The following is a 20,288-nucleotide window of genomic DNA, read 5'->3' as shown; positions in this document are numbered from 1 at the left end:
TGTGCCTAATGTATCTGCTTCCACCATTCTTGGCAGGGCATTCCACACACCCATCACTAAAAATACCTCTGATATCGCCCCTTATTCTCCCTCCTTCCAAATCTTACTGCACCTAATTTCAGTAATTTTCTGAGAATTATTGGAGGCATCCATCACCCAGACATGCCCTCTTCTCATTGCTACCATCCAGGAGGTAGTATAGAAGCCTGAAGACATGTAACATTTCAGGAACAGCTTCTTTCCCTCTGCCAGATTTCTGAATGAATAATGAACCCATTAAGACTACCTCTTTGCACAACTTATTTAAAAATATATTATAATTTATAGTTTTATTATGTATCACAATGTCCTGCTGCCACAAAACAAATTCCACAACATATGCCAGTGATATTAAAGCTGATTATGACTAATGTCCATACCTGCCAGGTGACACAAGCTGTTTGGCAATTACAGTTATTTCCACTGGAACCAGATATAATAAGTTCAGATTTTACTGTTTAAATCTTCACATGGAGCCAGTCAGTGAAACATTTCCCACACTTCAGCTGTTTTGAACATTGGCCAAAACCTTGCAAAAGCCAAACAATATCAATTGCGTACAGCCTCTCACACTTGGAGCCAGGACGTCCATCAATTCCAGCAACCAAATACTAATAAAATTATTAAATCATTACCACACAGAGTAACTTAATTTCAAAGCCATCCCAAGCATGTCCCTGCGTTAATGCAGAAGATTTGAAAGGATTCCGTTTTCAGGGGGGTTGGAGAGAAGGAAGAAAAGGAGAAGGAAAATACAAGTTAATGAAAAATTTGCAGAAATGTACATCTGAAATGGGATAAATAATTGGTAACCTTTCAAAGATTAATGCAAAATAAATTGTATATCAAAAAATTATGCTTCTGTAGATTTTACACATAAAAGCATCATGGATGAAATATATATGAATATTTCTGTGGAAAACAATTGACCATAAGTCATGGAAAGAATTAGGTCAAACTGAGTTAGGGAACTGCAGCTGGAGCTGGATGAACTTCGGATCATTCATGAGGCAGAAGTAGAAATAGACAGGAGTTTCAGGGAGATAGTCACCCCTAAAAGTCAGGAGGCAGGTAGCTGCGTGACTGTCAGGAGAGGGAAGGGGAATAGACAGGAAGAGCTGAGCACCCCTGTGGCCATTCCCATCAACAATAAGTATGCCGTTTTGGATACTGTTGGTGGGGACGACCTTCCAGGGACAAGTTGTAGTGGTCGCATCTCTGGCACCAAGACTGGACTCTCAGTTCAGAAAGGAAGGAGGGAAAAGAGGAGAGCAGTAATGATAGGGGTTCGATAGTTAAGGGGACAGATAAGAGGTTCTGTGGGAGAAATCGAGAATTCTGGATGGTCTGTTGCTTCCCTGGTGCAAGGGTCTGCGATATCTTGGATTGCGTTTTCGGTATTCTCAGGACGGAGGGTGAACAGCCAGATGTCGCGGTCCATGTAGGGACCAATGACATAGGTAGGAAGGAGGAGATGGTCCTGCAGAAAGTTTAGGGAACTAGGTGCAAAGTTGAAGGACAAGACCTCCAGGGTTGCAATCTCAGGATTGTTCCCTGTGCCACATATTAGAAATAGGAAGCTAGTGCAGCTAAATATGTGGCTAAGGAGATGGTGGAGGAGGGATGGCATCATGTTTCTGGACAGCTGAGCTTTGCTCCAGGGAAGGTGGGACCTGTTCCGACGGGATAGTTTGCACCTGAACTGGAAGGGGACTAACATCCTTGTGGGTAGGTTAACTAGTGCTGCTCCAGGGAGTTCAAACTAGATTTGCAGGGGGAGGGGAACCAGAGTGTTAGAGCAGATGGTGAGGTGCAGGAGGATAAAGGTCATGCGAGGACTGCTTGTGTGGACAGAAATCAAAGGTTTGTATGTGATAGAAACATTCTCAGGTGCCAAACTGAAGAGACTGGGGAAGAGGTGTATGGCTCTCAAATAAAGAAAGATAGGAGACAGCATGTGAGCGAGGACAGGCAGGTGACAGAGAAGGGACACGCTCAGACTGAAGATTTGAGATGTATCTATTTTAACACAAGGAGTGTTGTGAACAAAGCGGATGGGCTTAGAGCGTGGATCAGTACTTGGAAATATGAGGTGGTGGCCATTACAGAGACTTGGATGTCTCAGGGACAGGAATGGTTACTTCAAGTGCCGGGTTTTAGATGTTTCAGAAAGAACAGGGAGGGAGGCAAAAGAAGTGGGGGCGTGGCACTGTTGATCAGAGATAGTATCACGGCTGCAGAAAAGGTGGATGCCATGGAGGGATAGTCTACGGAGTCTCTGTGGGTGGAGGTTAGGAACAGGAAGGGGTCAATAACTTTACTGAGTGTTTATTATAGGCCATCCAATATTAACAGGGATATCAAGGAGCAGATAGAGAAACAGATCCTGGAAAGGTGTAATAATAACAGAGTTGTTGTGATGGGAGATTTTAATTTCCCAAATATAGACTGGCATCTCTCTAGAGCAAGGGGTTTAGATGGGGTGGAGTTTGTTAGGTGTGTTCAGGAAGGTTTCTTCATACAATATGTAGATAAGCCTACAAAAGGAGAGGCTGTACTTGATTTGGTATTGGGAAATGAACCTGGACAGGTGTCATATCTCTCAGTGGGAGAGCATTTTTGAGATAGTGATCATAATTCTATCTCCTTTACAAAAGCATTGGAGAGATAGGAACAGACAAGTTAGAAAAGCGTTTAATTGGAGTAAGGGGAATTATGAGGCCATCAGGCAGGAAATTGGAAACAGATGTTCTCAAGAAAAAGTATGAAAGAAATGTGGCAAATGTTCAGGGAATATTTGTGTAAAGTTCTGCATAGGTACGTTCCAATGAGACAGGGAAGTTATGGTAAGGTGCAGGAACCGTGGTGTACAAAGGCTGTAATAAATCTGGTCATGAAGAAAAGCTTACAAAAAGTTCAGAGAGCTAGGTAATGTTAGAGATCTAGAAGATTATAAGGCTAACAGGAAGGAGCTTAAGAAGGAAATTAGGGAGAGCCAGAAGGGGCCATGAGAAGGCCTTGGCAGGCAGAATTAAGGAAAACCCCAAGGCATTCTACAAGTACGTGAAGAGCAGGAGGATAAGACGTGAAAGAATAGGACCTATCAAATGTGACAGTGGGAAAGAGTACGGAACCAGATGAAATAGCAGAGGTACTTAATGAATACTTTACTTCAGTATTCACTATGGAAAAGGCTCTTAGTGCTAATAGTGATGATTTGCAGCAGACTGAAAAGTTTGAGCATGTAGATATTAAGAAAGAGGATGTGCTAGAGCTTTTAGAAAGCATCAAGTTGGATTAAGTTGCTGGGACCGGACAAAATGTACCCCAGGCTACTGTGGGAAGCAAGGGAGGAGATTGCTGAGCCACTGGTGATGATCCTTGCATCATCAATAGGGATGGGAGAGGTTCCAGAGGATTGGAGGGTTGCGAATGTTGTTCCTTTATTCAAGAAAGGGAGTAGAGATAGACCAGGAAATTATAGACCAGTGAGTCTTACCTCAGTGGTTGGTAAGTTGATGGAGAAGATCCTGAGAGGCAGGATTTATGAACTTTTGGAGAGGTATAATATGATTAGGAATAGTCAGCACAGCTTTATCAGGGGAAGGTTGTGGCTTACGAACCTGATTGGATTTCTTGAGGATGTGACTGAACATATTGATGAAGGAAGAGCAGTAGATGTAGTGTATATGGATTTCAGCAAGGCATTTGATAAGGTACCCCATGCAAGGCTTATTGAGAAAGTAAGGAGGCATGGGATCCAAGGAGACATTGCTTTGTGGATCCAGAACTGGCTTGCCCACAGAAGGCAAAGAGTGGTTCTAGATGGGTCATATTCTGCATGGAGGTCGGTCACCAGTGGAGTGCCTCAGGGATCTGTTCTGGGGCCCTTTACTCTTCGTGATTTTTATAAATGACCTGGATGAGAAAGTGGAGGGATGGGTTAGCAAGTTTGCTGACGACACAAAGGTTGGAGGTGTGGATAGTGTGGACGACTGTTAGAGGTTACAGTGGGACATTGATAGGATGCAAAACTGAGTTGTGAAGTGGCAGATGGAGTTCAACCCAGATAAGTGTGAAGTGGTTCATTTTGGTAGGTCAAATACGATGGCAGAATATAGTATTAACGGTAAGACTCTTATCAGTGCGGAGGATCAGAGGGATCTTGGGGTCCGAGTCCATAGGACACTCAAAGCAGCTGTGCAGGTTGACTCTGTGGTTAAGAAGGTGTATGGTGTATTGGCCTTCATCAATCCTGGAAATGAATTTAGGAGCCAAGAGGTAATGTTGCAGCTATGTGGGACCCTGGTCAGACCCCACTTGGAGAACTGTGCTCAGTTTTGGATGCTTCACTACAGGAAGGATGTGGAAGCCATAGAAAAGGTGCAGAGGAGATTTACAAAGATGTTGCCTGGATTGGGGAGTATGCCTTATGAAAATAGGTTGAGTGAAGTTGGCCTTTTCTCCTTGGAGAAATGGAGGATGAGTGGTGACCTGATAGAGGTGTATAAAATGTTGAGAGGCATCGATCATGTGTATAGTCAGAGGCTTTTTCCCAGGGCTGAAATGGTTGCCACAAGAGGACAAGGGGAGTAGGTACAGAGGAGATGTCAGGGGTAAGTTTTTTTACTCAGAGAGTGGTGAATGGGCTGCCGGCAAAGATGGTGGAGGCGGAAACAATAGGGTCTTTTCAGAGACTTTTGAATAGGTACATGGAGCTTAGAAAAATAGAGGGCTATAGGTAAGCCTAGTTATTTCGAGGGTAGGGACATGTTCAGCACAACCTTGTGGGCCGAATGACCTGTATTGTGCTATAGGTTTTCTATGTTTCTATGTCATTCCATCATGGCTGATTTATTTTCCCTCTCAACCCCATTCTCCTGCCTCTATCTCATGAACTGTAACATTCAGACTAATCGAGAACCCATCAGTCTCCACTTTACATATACCCAATGACTTGCCTTGCACACCCATCTGTGGCAATCAACTCCACAGATTTACTATCCTCTGGTTAACGAATTCCCTCCTCTGTTCTAAAGGAATGTCCCTCCATTCTGAGTCCTCTGGTCCTAGACTTCCCAACTATTGGAAACATCCTCCCCATATCCACTATTTAAATTGCATTGACTATTTAAATATAAAATTACATAAATTGCAGCAAAAATCTAGTGACCTTTAAGATCACCCCAAATCACAAAACTAATTTAAAATCAATTTCAAAAGGGTTGTAACAATTACATTAATGCAGTTCATTGACACAATTTTAGCTTAAATACTGTCGTCACATTTGGAAAAAATGAAGGCCAATTTATGAAGTTCTGCTATCATTTATTTGATAAAACATTTGCTATTCAAACCTATTTGCCTTGCTAATACACTTGTACAGTAATTTTAATTTGACTTAAACCTGAGTTTCAGTGGGAAATAGTCTGAAGAAGGGGTCGTAATTCTATATTTTTAGATGGTTTGGATAAGAGTAATCCTGAGATGAAATTACTAAATTGGGGGAAATCAGAATCAGATCTATTATCACTGATTTACATGTGAAATTTTGTTTTGCAGCAGTAATTATAAGACTAATTACAACATAATTTATTTATTGTGAAATACAGTGTGGAACAGGCCCCTCCAGCTCTTTGAGACACACCGCCCAGCACTCCACTGATTTAACCCTTGCCTAATCACAGGGCTATTTACAATGACCAATTGATCTACCAACCAGTAGGTCTTTAGGCTGTGGGAGGAAATCTGAGCACCTGGAGGATACCCACTAGCACAGGGAAAGGAACATATAGGCTTGCTTACAGAGGACACCAGATCTGAGACTCTGACGCTCCAAACTATAATAACGATGCGCTAACTGCTACACTATGTGGTGCCCCACAGGATTTGCAGGAATTGAGAAAAGTGGATTGGGAGCAACTATTTGAACATATCCACATCTGATATGCAACAGTCCTCAAAAAAATCAATCGGTTAGACTTCAGGACCAATGTGCTCCTGCAGAGCTGAAAGGATGACAATGTTCAAGAACCTTACATGACAAGGGATAGTTGCAAGTTTAGTCAAAAAGGAAATGGAAGCATATAAAAAGTTTAGCAAGCTGAAATTAGGCAAGAGCCTTGAGGAATACAAATATATGAAAGCACTTAAACAAGGAATTAGGAAAGCTAAAAATGGGCCTTGAAGTGCCTTTGGTAAACTCGATTAAGTCTTAATGCATCATGGCTCTGCCTGGGACTTCAAGAAACTACAACATTAAGGATACAGCTCAGCGCATCACAGAAACCAACCTCCCTCCATGGATTCTACACTGTCTTGATACAGCAGCCAGCATTATTAAAGACCCCACACACCCCAGACATTCTTTCTCCCATTGGGCAGGAAATAAAAAAACTCAGAAAGCAAGTACCATAAGGCTCAAGGACAGCCTCTACGTCTGTTCCAATTGAACAGACTTCTACGACATGAACCTTGGACCACACAATCTACATTGTAATAGCCTTACACCTTATTGTCTGCCTAAACATTCTTTAGCTGGAACATTTTATTCAGTATTCTGTTGTACTACCTCACAGCAGTGGGTAATGAAATCATCTGTATGAATGGCATATAAAACAAGCTTTCATTGTACCTTGGTACTTGTGACAATTTATTTGTTAAGGTACAGCATGGAATAGGCCCTTCGAACTACGCCAACCAGCAATCCGCCAAGATAATCCTAGCTTAAACACAGGACAATTTACAATGACCAATCAACCTAGCATCCAGTATGTCTCTAGACTGTGGGAGGAACCCAGAACACCTGGAGGAAACCCACTTGATCACGGGCAGAACATACAAACTCCTTACAAACAGCAATGGGAAATCAACTCTGACAGTACTCTGAAGTGTTGTGATAACCACTATGCTATCATGTGGCCACACTTAAGTTTTGAAAGATCCACACAAAGTCCAAATTAACAAATTCTATATTATTTCTGCACTATTTACATACTGAAGTAAATTACCCCAATCAAGTAAAACATTTACAAGCCTTAACAAGAGAAAATCTGTAGATGCTGGAAATCCAAACAATACACAAAAAATACTGGAGGAACTCAGCAGGCCAGGCAGCATCCATGGAAAAAAGTACATTTTTCCATAGATGCTGCCTGGCCTGCTGAGTTTTTTCCGCTTTTTGTGTGTGTATTGCATTTACAGGCCTTGATCAATTAAGGGATAGAACTAACTAGTCACAGTAGGAATCAGTCATGGTTATTCAGCTAGAAAAGTACTAACTAGTGAAGTGTCCTCTGACAAGCCAATCCAGAATTTCAAAACTATTATGGTCATAAGCTATTATTCCCATTATCAACACCACAACTTAGTTTCAATAAATTATTGCACAAAATGACAAAGGATTCCCAGATGTAATGAGATATTATGAAAGTTATATTCATTCTGTTAAATTTATAGTTCACTTCACAACTAGAAAACTTCTGAAGAAAGAGACTCAAATGCATCAAGCTTGTTCCCATAATTAATAAAATCATGCCCAGCTATCCTTCTGCCCTTAATTCTAGTTGCTCTAGAACTCTGGACTCCCTTCCAGCCCCGATGTTTCTTAACCTTAGACTTCCTGATTCATCATTCACAAGTCAATGGGACAGAGCCAAAGGATCACAACAAAGATCAAATTTGCCCTCATCTCAAACCTAACCTTGAACCAGTGGAGATAATTTCACTCATTCCATCACTGAACTGTTCCCACAACCTATGGACTCACCAAGGATTTTTCATCTCACGTTCTCAATATTTATTGCTTATTTATTTATCATTATTTTTGTTTTGCTTATATTGTTGTATTTTGCACATTGGTCGTCTGTCCGCTCTGTTGAGTGCAGTCTTTCATTGATTCTATCGTGTTTTTTCTATGTACTGTGATTGCCCACAAGATGATGAATCTTAGGGTTTGTACATGATGGCATATGTATTTCATAATAAATTTACTGAGAACTTATATGGTGAATCTTTGCAACAATGTACCACCTCCCATTCTAGACTGCTGACAAGTACCACCTCCACCACATCTGCTGTCAAGGTCCCTCAAACTTGTTTCAATAAGCTCACAATCAGTCATGTGGTAACAATTCTACAAGAACACTTGGATAAACAACAGCATTAATAATTTGAGACACTTAATTGAAAATTACTTTAGACAGAAACAATCTTCTATTTTCCCCAACCCCACATACATTTCCCATGTTTATATGGATACTTCAATGCCCACTGGAGTGTGTGTAATGTGATCAGTGCTCTTCTCCAGCAGAGAAATTAAAAGCCTCAATCTCCCAAATGGCTGATATTTCACATTCCCAGTTTCTAGAGTGCAAGCCAGATGGAATTTTAAAAATGCCTAGCTTCCTTTTTGACTTCAGCTCAAAAATCATTTCCATATGAAAGTCAAGTTCTCAGCATGACTGCATGACTTTTGGAGCTAAAGCTTGCTATCCTGTTTCAATGTCTGTCACCCAGCAAACGCCCCAGTTCATCTGGCCAACCAATGATAGCAAGCAAAGAAGTCAGCCATCTCACAAGGAAGGGCCACTGCACAGGATCGAAATAAGCTGCAAGTTGTAAATTCAGCCAGCATCTTGTCATTACCACCATTGAGGAGGTGGTACATAAGACTGAAGACACACATTCAATGTTTCAGGAACAGCTTTTTCTCCACTGCCATCAGATTTCTGAATGGACATTGAACCCAGGTACACTGCCAGTTTCTTTTTTCTTTTTTTGTGCCTTTTTGCACTACTTAATCATATACATATACATTTAATTCTTATTGTAATTTATGGTTTTTTATTATGTATTCCACAAACAAACTTCATGACATATGCCAGTGATATGAAACCTGATTCTGATACTAAAGAGCAACACAAACAAAATTTTGAAGGAACTCAGCAGGTCAGGTGGCATCTATGGAGGTGAATAAATATCAATGTTTTGGGCTGCAACCCTTCATCAGGTCTGGAAAGAAAAGTGGCAGAAGCCAGAATAAGGTGGTGGGGAGAGGGGAAGGGTATAAGCTGGCAGGTGATAGGTGAGACCAGGTAAGGGGGAAGGTGGTTTACATGGCAAGATATGCAATAGCATATAGAGAATTTGCTAACATATCAAAGTTGCGGTCAGTTTCAAGTAATGAACATTTTCTATCACCACACAACTGAGATCATGCTGCAGTTCTTCGGCAATGCCTGCAATTAATTTTCATGGAATTAGCACATAAAACATTTCAGCTCTGTAAAGGTCCTTCGGCCCATGATGTTGTGCCAACTGTTTACAAAGTACAAAGTTAATTTATTATCAAAGTACATACATGTCACAATGTACAACCCTGAAATTCATTTTCTTGAAGATGTACAGTAAATACAAGAATTAGAATAAAATCAATGAAAGACCACACCCAACAGGACTGACAAACAACCAATGTGCAAAAAACAAATTGTGCAACTACAAAAATAAACAGACAAGCAATAAATATCAAGAACATGAGATGAGGCCTTGCAAGTGAGTCCATAGGTTCTGGGAACACTTTAATGATGGGGCAAGTCAAGTTATCCCCTCTGGTTCAAGAATCTGATGGTTGAGGGGTAATAACTGTTCGTGAACTTGGTGGTGTAGGTCCTGCGGCTCTTGCACCTCCAACCTGATGGTAGTAGTGAGAAAACATGGTGCGGATCTTTAACCCTACTTTAAGATCCCTCACTGATGCATACTGGAGCATTCATTCCCACATGGATGAGGATAATTTTGAGCAAAGTTTATTACCTGATATTACATAGAACAGGCCCTTCATCCCATGTGCTGACCTTTGAACCTACTCTAAGATCATTCTAACCCTTCCCTCTTGGAGCTCTGCATTTTTACATCATCCATGCTCCAAGCTTCTTAAATGTCCCTAATGTATTGACAGATGATATTAATACAAGAAATACATAATTCTGCATGTTCAATGCATTTGGACAGGTACTTAGCAAGGAAAACTAAGAACAAGAATGTAGACTTACTCCAGGCAAATGGGATGAGCATCACAGCCCGCATGGGTGAAGTTGCTGCAAAAGCCCGTTTCTAGTCTATGACAACAGTGCTGTAAAATACCTCTGGCCAATTCTAAGGAGCAACACAATGTAGAACACAGAACACAACCTATTGTATCTGCCTCTACCACCACCCCTGGCAACACATTCCACACACCCATCACTGAATAAAACCTACTTCTGACATCCCCCAAAAGCTTTCTTCTAATTACCCTAAAATTATGCCACCTCATATTAGTCATTTCTGCCCTGGTTAAAAGGTTTCTAGCTATCCACTTTATGGCTCTTGTACACCTCTGTCAAGTCACCTCTCCTCACCCTCATTCACTCTGAAGAGAAAAGCCCTAGCTCGCTCAACCAATCCACATAAGACATGCTCTCTAGCCCAGGTAGCAACCTGGTTAATCTCCTCTGCACCCCTTCTCAAGCTTGTACATCCTTCCATCTAACCAGAACTGAATACATTATTCCAAGTGCGGTCTAACCAGGGTTTTATACCTCACAGCTTTTGAACTTAATCCCTCAACTAATGAAGGCCAACACACCACACACCTTAAGTTCTGTACTCCACCTTTTGAACACCAAAGTTTCAATCTTTTATGAGCCAAGGTGTCCAATATACTATGAAAATAGCTTACCTGCAGATGGCAGTTTGTGCACACAGCTCTCATCCATATTTGTCCCACTGTTAGACTTGCACACACACATCTGCCTACGCAGCTGCCCACATTCGGTAGAATTTGTAGAAATCGTGGAATTCACACAGTTTGCCCAATTCACATCAGTCGTTGAAGCTACCTGGATTTCCTTCACACTTTCAGAGCAATTTACAGGAATTCCCAAGGTTACTTGTCCTTTAACCAAATCACTGACAGGCAATTTGGGTGATTTGATCTGCACGCCATCTGAATTTTCAGTTTTAGCCGGACAGCTCCCAGGAAGGGACTGTGTTTGTGGTATATCAACATCTTCATCCTCTGGAATGGGATTATACCATATCTCCCCCTCGTCATCCGCATCATTTTCTTCACCATGATCCAAAATAATCTCTGTAGCAATTACATGGTTATTTTGTTGGTCAGTCTCTTGAGGTAAAATTGCAGGCTGTTGTTTGTTTTCCGACGAAGGGCTTGGACCAGTGATGTGGTTTGTTAATTCTAATGATACAGGGGAATTGGTCTCCTCATTCAAATAAGGGTTCAGAGAACTCTGCTGTAGCCAGTTTCTTTTTTTGGACACTGTGATGTTGTTCATGTGTGGCTTGTATTCGTTGATCTTGTTAGCTTCAGAGGTTTTCAATTCTCTCCTTATTTTTGAAGAGGTGTGTACATTTTCAATGAAATCTGTAACCAAAAGTGAAAATTGGGCTCAGTAAACTAAAGTTTTCACTACTATGCTAAGAGTCAAAGCAAAAATGGCAGATTCAAACAAAGCACTGTCACACAACTCCCAATGCTTGCAATTCATAAACTTAACTGCGTACTGTATGGATTTAGATTGTCAAAAGCCACAGGTTACAACCATGAACAGAAGAAGCACGCCAAATTATCAAAGCATTTATTCATTCGATTTTTACATCCTTACGGAAGCTCAACTTCCACAAATTGATCTACTACCTACATAGCATTATTTTTACAATTTTGGGAGTTGCTACCGCAACCCATTTAAGTTACAATCAAATTGGGGGGGCGGGGGGAGAGAATCTAAAAGAAAACATTTCTTGAAAAATTTTGGTCTACACCAATAGGGGCCGACATTTAAACAACTCAAACTTATTTTCAACAACTACAAAACTTTCAAATGATGGCAAAAGTCTTCAAATAGGCCATTTGACCGATTGGGTCTGCTCCATCAGGCTGATTTATTATCCCTCTCAACCCCATTCTCCTGCCTTCTCCCCGTAACTTTTGATGCCCCTAAATCAAGAACCAAGTAACTTTCACCATAAATATACCCAATGACTGGCCTCTACTGCCATCTGTGGTGATGAGTTCCACAGATACACCAGTTTCTAGCTAAAGAAATTACTCATCTTTGTTCTAAATGTCCTATTCTGTGGCTGTGGCCTGTCCCAAAGCTCCACACTACAGGAAACATCCACCCCATGTCCAATCTATCTAGGCATTTCAATATTCAATAAGTTTCTATGAGTTCAGCACATACTAGATGGGCCAAAAGGCCTACTTCTGTGCTGTATTGCTCCATGACTCAAAGGAATTCTGGGTCACCATGTCCTGTGTATAATGAGAATCAAATCTTGTCAAAAAATCTGTTTACTTCCATCCTTGTCTGCGTGGCTGACAATATCACATAATATTCCCTTCTAGGCAAATACTTTCAGAGGAATGCAATGGCCGCAGAACACAAGTGGTGCAACACTCTGGTATATTACTACTCTTCAGGCAGTACAAATCTTATAAGCATGTTGCTGCTTGCATGACATTCCAGCTGAATCCAGATAACCGATTCTTTACTAATGCTGATATTATCAGGTAAATTTTAACCAAACATACACTTAGTTCAGAACTTAACCCACAATTGAACCATTCTGACTGGAAATTACTTAACATGCATACTAGCTCATTAGCAGATGGCATACTTTTCATTTGTATACATGTCCGCACAAGCAAGTTGATTACACTATCAATGATCAATGCTCTCATTGGTTCCAATCAGCCTAGTCCACATGCAGAACGACGCGGAATATGTAACAGATTCCTATACAACAGCCACAGTAGCATAGCAGTTAGCATGACAGCTCAGGGCATTGGAGTTCAATTCGACAGCTGCTGTAAGAAAGTTTGTATGCCCTCACTGTGACCAACTGAGTTTCCTCCCACAGTCCAAAGACTTATCGATCAGTAGATTCATTGGTTTTGTAAATTGTCCTGTGATTAAGCTAGAGTAAAATCAGTGGGGTGCTGGGTGACACGGCTTCATGGGCAGGAAGGGCCTGTTCCAAGTTGTATATCTAATAATAAAACAAAAGTTCTCATCCTACTACATTTCCCCTGCATTTAATTAACCATTTAGCATCTATTTACCAATGAACACTCTGCTTTGAAGTACCAAAATACAAAACGTCTAACGAATTTCTAACAATTATAGACATCTCCATTAATACTCACTTCCTATAGGCCAGCAATTGGGAATAGAATCTCAGAACAGGTGGAAAACCAAAAAATCCTATATATTAATGAGGCCCACAAACCCTTATACATCAAATTGCAAAAAATCAAAAATAGATTTAAAACTACTATCAAGGTGGTGGTACAGGAGTCTGCAGCAACGTTTCAGGAACAACTTCTTCCCCTCCAACATCAGATTTTTCATGGGACCATAAACACTAACTCGTTTTAAGCATTTTGTACTATGAATTTAATTGATATATTTTATCATATTTCTTATTGTAACATTTTTTTAATCAATTGCTCTGTACTGCTGCAAAGCAACATATTTCGGAACACTGTATGCCACTGATATTAAACCTGATTCTGATATCACCGAAATTTGTCATTTTTCGGCAACTGGCTATAATTTACAATATATAAATTAATTAAATTAGTGCAAGAGCAAAAAATGAAAATGAATTAATATCCTTTTGTTTATTGAGAACTGGAACATTCAATTCACCTTTTAGAGTAGTTATGAATAAACTTAAATGCATCAATATTAGTTTATTATCACATATACCAAGATAATGGTACATTATCTCCCAGGTGTCAGGGTCCGGGATATCTCTGACCAGGTGCATGACATCCTGGTTCAAGAGGGAAAGCAACCAGAAGTCGTGATACATGTTGGGACCAATGACATAGGCAGGAAGAGGGATGAGGTCCTGAAGTGTGAGCTTCGGGAACTAGGCAGAAGGCTGAAGAACAGGACCTCAAGGGTGGTGTTCTCAGGATTGCTGCCAGTGCTACGTGATAGTGACAGTAAGAATTGGAGGAGATGGCTGTTGAATGTGTAGCTGAGGAGTTGATGCAGGGGGCAGGGTTTTAGATTTTTGAATCATTGGCATCTCTTCTGGGGAAGGTGAGACCTGTACAGATTGGATGGGTTGCACCTGAACTCAAGTGGGAGCAATGTCCTTGCAGGTAGGTTTGCTAACATGGTTCAGGAGAGTTTAAACTAACTTGCGAGGGGGATGGGACCCGGAGTGATAGAGAAGTGAAAGAAGTGCATGGAGTAAAGCCGGATCTAACATATAGAGAGACTTTGAGGAAAAAAAAGCAGAATAAAGGGTGTAAAGGTAGTGTGTACTAAAGTGTGTGTATTTCAATGCAAGAAGCATCAGGAACAAAGGTGATGAACTGAGAGCTTGGATACATACATGGAATTATGATGTAGTGGCCATTATACAGACTTGGCTGGCACCAGGGCAGGAATGGATTCTCAATATTCCTGGATTTCAGTGCTTTAAAAGGGATGGGGGGGGGGGGAAGGGGAGGAGGGGTGGCATTACTGGTCAGGGATACTATTACAGCTACAGAAAGGATGGGTAATGTAGCAGGATCCTCTTTTGAGTCAGTATGGGTAGTAGTCAGCAACAGGAAGAGAGGTATTCTATAGCCCCCCTGGTAGCAGCAGAGATACCAATGAGCTAATTGGGAGGCAGATTTTGGAAAGGTGCAAAAGTAACAGGGTTGTTATCATGGGTGACTTTTAACTTCCCTAATATTGATTGGCACCTGATTAGTTCCAAGGGTTTGGATGGGACAGAGTTTGTTAAGTGTTAAGGAATCCAGGATGGATTTCTGTCACAGTATGTTGACAGGCCGACTAGGGAGAATGTCATACTAGATCCAGTAGAGAATCATGGTCTGATCAGGGACAGTCAGCATGGCTTTGTGAAGGGCAGATCGTGCCTAACAAGCCTGATAGAGGCATATAGAGGAGGGTAGTGCAGTGGATGTGATCTACATGGATTTTAGTAAGGCATCTGACAAGGTTCCACATGGTAGGCTTATTCAGGAAGTCAGAAGGCATGGGATCCAGGGAAGTTTGGCCAGGTGGATTCAGAATTGGCTAGGTGGCTAGCCTGCAGAAGGCAGAGGGTCGTGAAGGAGGGAGTACATTCAGATTAGAGGGCTGTAACTAGTGGTGTCCCACAAGGATCTGTTCTGGGACCTCTACTTTTCATGATTTTTATTAACGACCTGGATGTGGGGGTAGAAGGTTGGGATGGCAAGTTTGCAGATGACACAAAGGTTGGTGGTGTTGTAGATAGTGTAGAGGATTGTCGAAGATTGCAGAGAGACATTGATAGGATGCAGAAGTGGGCTGAGAAGTGGCAGATGAAGTTCAACCCGGAGAAGTGTGAGGTGGTACACTTTGGAAGGACAAACTCCAAGGCAGAATACAAAGTAAATGGCAGGATACTTGGAAGTGTGGAGGAGCAGAGGGATCTGGGAGTACATGTCCACAGATCCCTGAAAGTTGCCTCACAGGTAGATAGGGTCGTTAAGAAAGCATATGGGGTGTTAGCTTTCATAAGTCGAGGGATAGAGTTTAAGAGACTCGAAGTAATGATGCAGCTCTATAAACCTCTAGTTAGGCCACACTTGGAGTACTGTGTCCAGTTCTGGTCGCCTCACTATAGGAAGGATGTGGAAGCATTGGAAAGGGTACAGAGGAGATTTACCAGGATGCTGCCTGGTTTAGAGAGTATGGATTATGATCAGAGATTAAGGGAGCTAGGGCTTTACTCTTTGGAGAGGAGGATGATGAGAGGAGACATGATAGAGGTGTAAAAGATATTAAGAGGAATAGATAGAGTGGATAGCCAGCACCTCTTCCCCAGGGCACCACTGCTCAGTACAAGAGGACAAGAGGCTTTAAGATAAGGGAAGGGAAGTTCAAGGGGGATATTAGAGGAAGGTTTTTTACTCAGAGAGTAGTTGTTGTGTGGAATGCACTGCCTGGGCCAGTGGTGGAGGCAGATACACTAGTGAAGTTTAAGAGACTACTAGACGGGTATATGGAGGAATTTAAGGTGGGGGGTTATATGGGAGGCAGGGTTTAAGGGTCGGCACAACATTGTGAGCCGAAGGGCCTCTAATGTGCTGTACTATTCTATAATGAAAAGTTTTAGCTTGCATGCCATCCAAACACATCATGCCACAAGTACAAAGCAGTGAAAAGAAAACAATGTAGGATTACAGTTAGAGAAAGTGCATTGCAGGTAGACAGAAAGTTCAGGGGCAGGATAAAATTGATATGGGGCTGTACTTGCTCTAATTTAGAAGAATGAACATTGAAACCGATCACATATTGAAAGGCCTAGATAGAGCGGACATAGAGAGGATATTTACGATAATGGGGAGTCTGAGACCAGAGGGCACAGCCTCAGAATACAAGGACATTCTTTTAGAACGGAGGTGAGGAGCAATTTCTTTAGCCAGAAGGTGGTAAATCTGTAGAATTTATTGCCACCAATAGCAGTGGAGGACAGTCATTGGGTATATTTAGAGGGTAGTTTGATAAGTTCTTGATTAGTCGCTGTCAAAAATGACAGGGAATGGGGTTAAGAGGGATAATAAATCAATGATGATGAAATGGCAGAGCAAATTCAATGGGCCAAATGGTCTAATTATGCTGTAAGACTCTTGGCAGTGTGGAGGATCAGAGAGATCTTGGGAACCGAGTCCAAAGGACGCTCAAAGCTGCTGCGCAAGTCAACTCGGTGGTTAAGGAAGCATACAGTACATTGATCAATCGTGGGATTGAGTTTAGGAGCCAAGAGGTAATGCTGCAGCTATAATGTTGCCTGGATTGGGGAGCATGCCTCCTGAGAATATGTTGAATGAACTTGGGCTTTTCTCCTTGAAGTGACGGAGGATGAGAGCTGACCTGATAGAGGTGTATAAGATGATGAGAGGCATTGATCATGTAGATAGTCAGAGGCTTTTTCACAGGGCTGAAATGGCTAGCACAAGAGAGCACAGTTTAAGGTGCTAGGAAGTAGGAACAGAGATGTCAGGGGTAATTTTTTTTTAATTTAAAACAAAGATTGGTGAAAGTGTAGAATGGGCTGCTGGCAACGGTGGTGGAGGCAGATACGAGAAGGCCTTTTAAGAGATCTTGGACAGCTACATGCAGCTCAGAAAAATAGAGGGCTATGAGTAACCCTAAATAATTTCTAAGGTAAGGACATGTTCAGCACAGCTTTGTGTGCTGAAGGTCCTGTATCGTACTGTATTTTCTGTGTTTCTATGTTTACTTTCGTTTCAATGCTGGAGCCTGTAATCTCCCTTTAAACTAGATTGGCAGGATGATGGGAACCATAGTGTTAGGTCAGAGGATGGAGGAGTGGGTGCAAAGGTAGATGCAGAGTCTAAGGACAAACAGTGGGTGATATGAAGTGTGCTTACTTTAACGCAAGCATTAAGAACAAGAGTGATGGACTCATGACATTATGGCCATTACTGAAACTTGGCTGTACAAGGGCAGGACTGGGTGTTAGACCCAGCACTTAGACGAGATAAAAGAGGGGGAGGAGTGTCATTTGTGATCAGGGAAGATATTAAAAACTACAGAAAGAAGAAAATGAAACGTCCAGGAGAGAAGTCAGAAAGGGAGCAATCACTATGGGAAGTATTAAGCACTTCCAATATCAACTGGGACACTGAGGAACAGAGCGGAAGGAAGATTTTGGCAAAATGCAAAAACATGGCTGTTGTCAGGTATGACTTCAACTTCCCTAATATTGATTAGTAACTTTTTAGTACAAAAGTTTAAATGGAGTAAAAAGTATGTAGCATGTCTAAGATGGATTCTGAATACAGCTTGTGAACAGGCCAACTAGGAAAGGCTATACAAGATTTAATCAGATGACAGACCTCAGTAGGCAAGCATTTCAGAGATAGAAGCTGCCTGACCTGCTGAGTTCCTCCAGCATTTAATGTATTGCCCTGGATTTCCAGCATCTGCAGAATCACCTGTTTATGAACACTGAATTTATTCCCCTTCATAGACCTTGCCTGAATTACTGAGTTTCTCCATTATTTTGTGTGTTTCCAAAATAGTGACCACAATTCCCTGACAAGGATAGGAGCAGATGATATGCAAAATTATTTAATTGGTGAAGGAATAATTATGATGGAACTAGGCAGAAACTTTGAAGTGTAAACTGGGAACAGAAGTACCCAACAGAAATGTGGATGTTTAGGGGCCATTTGGATGAAGTTCTTGATTGGTCTGTCCCACTTAGATAGGAAAAGGATGGTAGGGTGAACAAGATGGTATTCTCAAGAAAAATGGAACATTTAATAAAATGTTTACTGAAGGATAGTTAATGTTTAGAAAGCAAAAATGAGACAGTGCTCTTTAAAGTTAAAAGGTAGTCAGGAAGCAGCTTAAGAAATGACTTAGGAGAAATGAGAAGAGACATGGCTGTAGTGTGTGTAGGGGCACTCAAGAGATAAAGGGGAAGTGTGCCTGAGGGAGACCAGGTTAAGGGAGGTCATAAATGAATACTTTGCTTCAGTGCTCATCAGTGAGAGGGACTTTTGACAAGTGTAACATCAGTGTGTAATAGGCTAATGTGCTGGAGACGTAGAGTTTAAAAAAGATGCAGTGTTGGAGTGTCTGAAAAGCACAATAGATATGTCCCTCAGGCCAGTCAGGATATACCACAGGTTACTACAGGAAACAAGAGAAGACATTGCTGGAGCCTTGACGTTCTTTTGTGTCTTTACTGGCCGTATCAGTCCCAGAGGATACGAGGATGGCAAATATTACTCTAAGATAGGTAATAGGAATATTCATAGGAATTACAGACTAGTTAGTGAGTCTTACAACAATGATGGACAAACAATGGACAGGATTCTTAGGCAAGGCATGACAAGCATTTGGAGAAGCAGAGGCTGATTAAGGATAGTGTGGATAGTGTAGAAAGTTGGCATAGGTTACAATAGCATAATGACATGGTGCAGAGTGGGCAGAGAAGTGGCAGATGGAGTTCAATCTGAGGTGTAAAGTGAAAATTGATCTTGAAGAAAGAGTTAATAGCAGGATTCTTAGCAGTCCAGAGGAACAAAGATTTAGGATTTCTATCCATAGACTCCATAAAGTTGCTGCACAATCTGATCTGATAGGGTGGTTAAGGTGATGCGTGGTGTGTTGGCTTTCATTAATTTGAGGATTGGGTTCAAAAGCTGCAAGGTAATGTTGCAACTCTAAAACCTCTGGTTAGACTACACTTGGAGTATTGTGTACAGTATGGTCACCTCAAAGGAAAGATTGAGAGTCTTTGGAGAAAGTGCAGAAGAGATTTACCTGGATGCTGCCTTGACGAGAGTACATGTTTTAGGGAAGCTTAGTGAGCAAGGGATTTTCTTTGGCACAAGGGCAAATAGAGGCAACTTGAGAGAGGTGTACAAGATCAGAACCAGTAGACAGCCAGATACTTCCCCAGGACAGAAATACCAGAGGACATCCTTTTAAGGTGACTAGAGGAATGTTTATGGGAGATTTCAGGGTTCTTTTACAAAAAAAGTGTTAAGTGGCTAGTACACTGCGACTTATTATTAATACATCCTCCATATACATGAAGTTAAAAACCTTACATTACATCTCTATTCAAATGTGCAAATATAGTAATTTACTGGACAACGGAGTGAGAGAAAGGTAGTGCACTCTGATGTGACCAGAATGAACATTAAATTTTCCTGAATGCTATTGGTATTGCTTTGCTTTGGAAATTGAAGATGAAAAACTCAGTTTATTAAAGAAGAACGACACGTAGCAAGGCAAAGATAGTTCCTCCTCGTTTAACAAAGGACACTTCTGATGTCATCATTTCTGGTTGATCTGCCACCCTTGTGCCTCTCACTGTCATTCTGGAGACATGCAGAACTTTCATGCACCATCTCTTCTGGTGTTTGTTCTTTGTCTCTTATCTTGGAGACGTGCATTTCTCTGCTCCTTTGTCTCCTTCCCTCTCTCTTCCTCCTGTGCCTGCTGTTGTCATTCCGGAGACATGCATGCCTCTCCTCCTCTCATCTTTTTTGTCCTGTCTCTTTGATCCTGGAGTCGTGCAGCCCTGGCCTCATCTGATTCGTGTTCTCTCCCCCTTCTTGCAGCTTCCCGACAACGTTTTGCGTCATCTTTTGACCATAATGTCCCCCTTCTCTTTCCACACAGCATAATTAGAATGACCATTTT

At 41.5% G+C, this 20,288-nt stretch overlaps 1 protein-coding gene across 1 annotated transcript in view; it reads right to left on the bottom strand.

The window, feature by feature from the left end:
* syde2 (synapse defective 1, Rho GTPase, homolog 2 (C. elegans)) overlaps positions 1–20,288 on the bottom strand; it is a 148,517-nt gene that overhangs the window by 109,102 nt on the left and 19,127 nt on the right. Inside the window, exon 2 of the mRNA XM_059985205.1 lies at positions 10,760–11,464. Coding sequence (XP_059841188.1) covers positions 10,760–11,464 — 705 coding nt within the window. The remainder of the gene's footprint in view (positions 1–10,759; positions 11,465–20,288) is intronic.

Source organism: Hypanus sabinus, chromosome 11, assembly GCF_030144855.1.
Source record: "Hypanus sabinus isolate sHypSab1 chromosome 11, sHypSab1.hap1, whole genome shotgun sequence".
Classification (NCBI taxonomy): Eukaryota; Metazoa; Chordata; class Chondrichthyes; order Myliobatiformes; family Dasyatidae; genus Hypanus; species Hypanus sabinus.
This window is presented reverse-complemented; position numbering and strand designations above follow the sequence as displayed.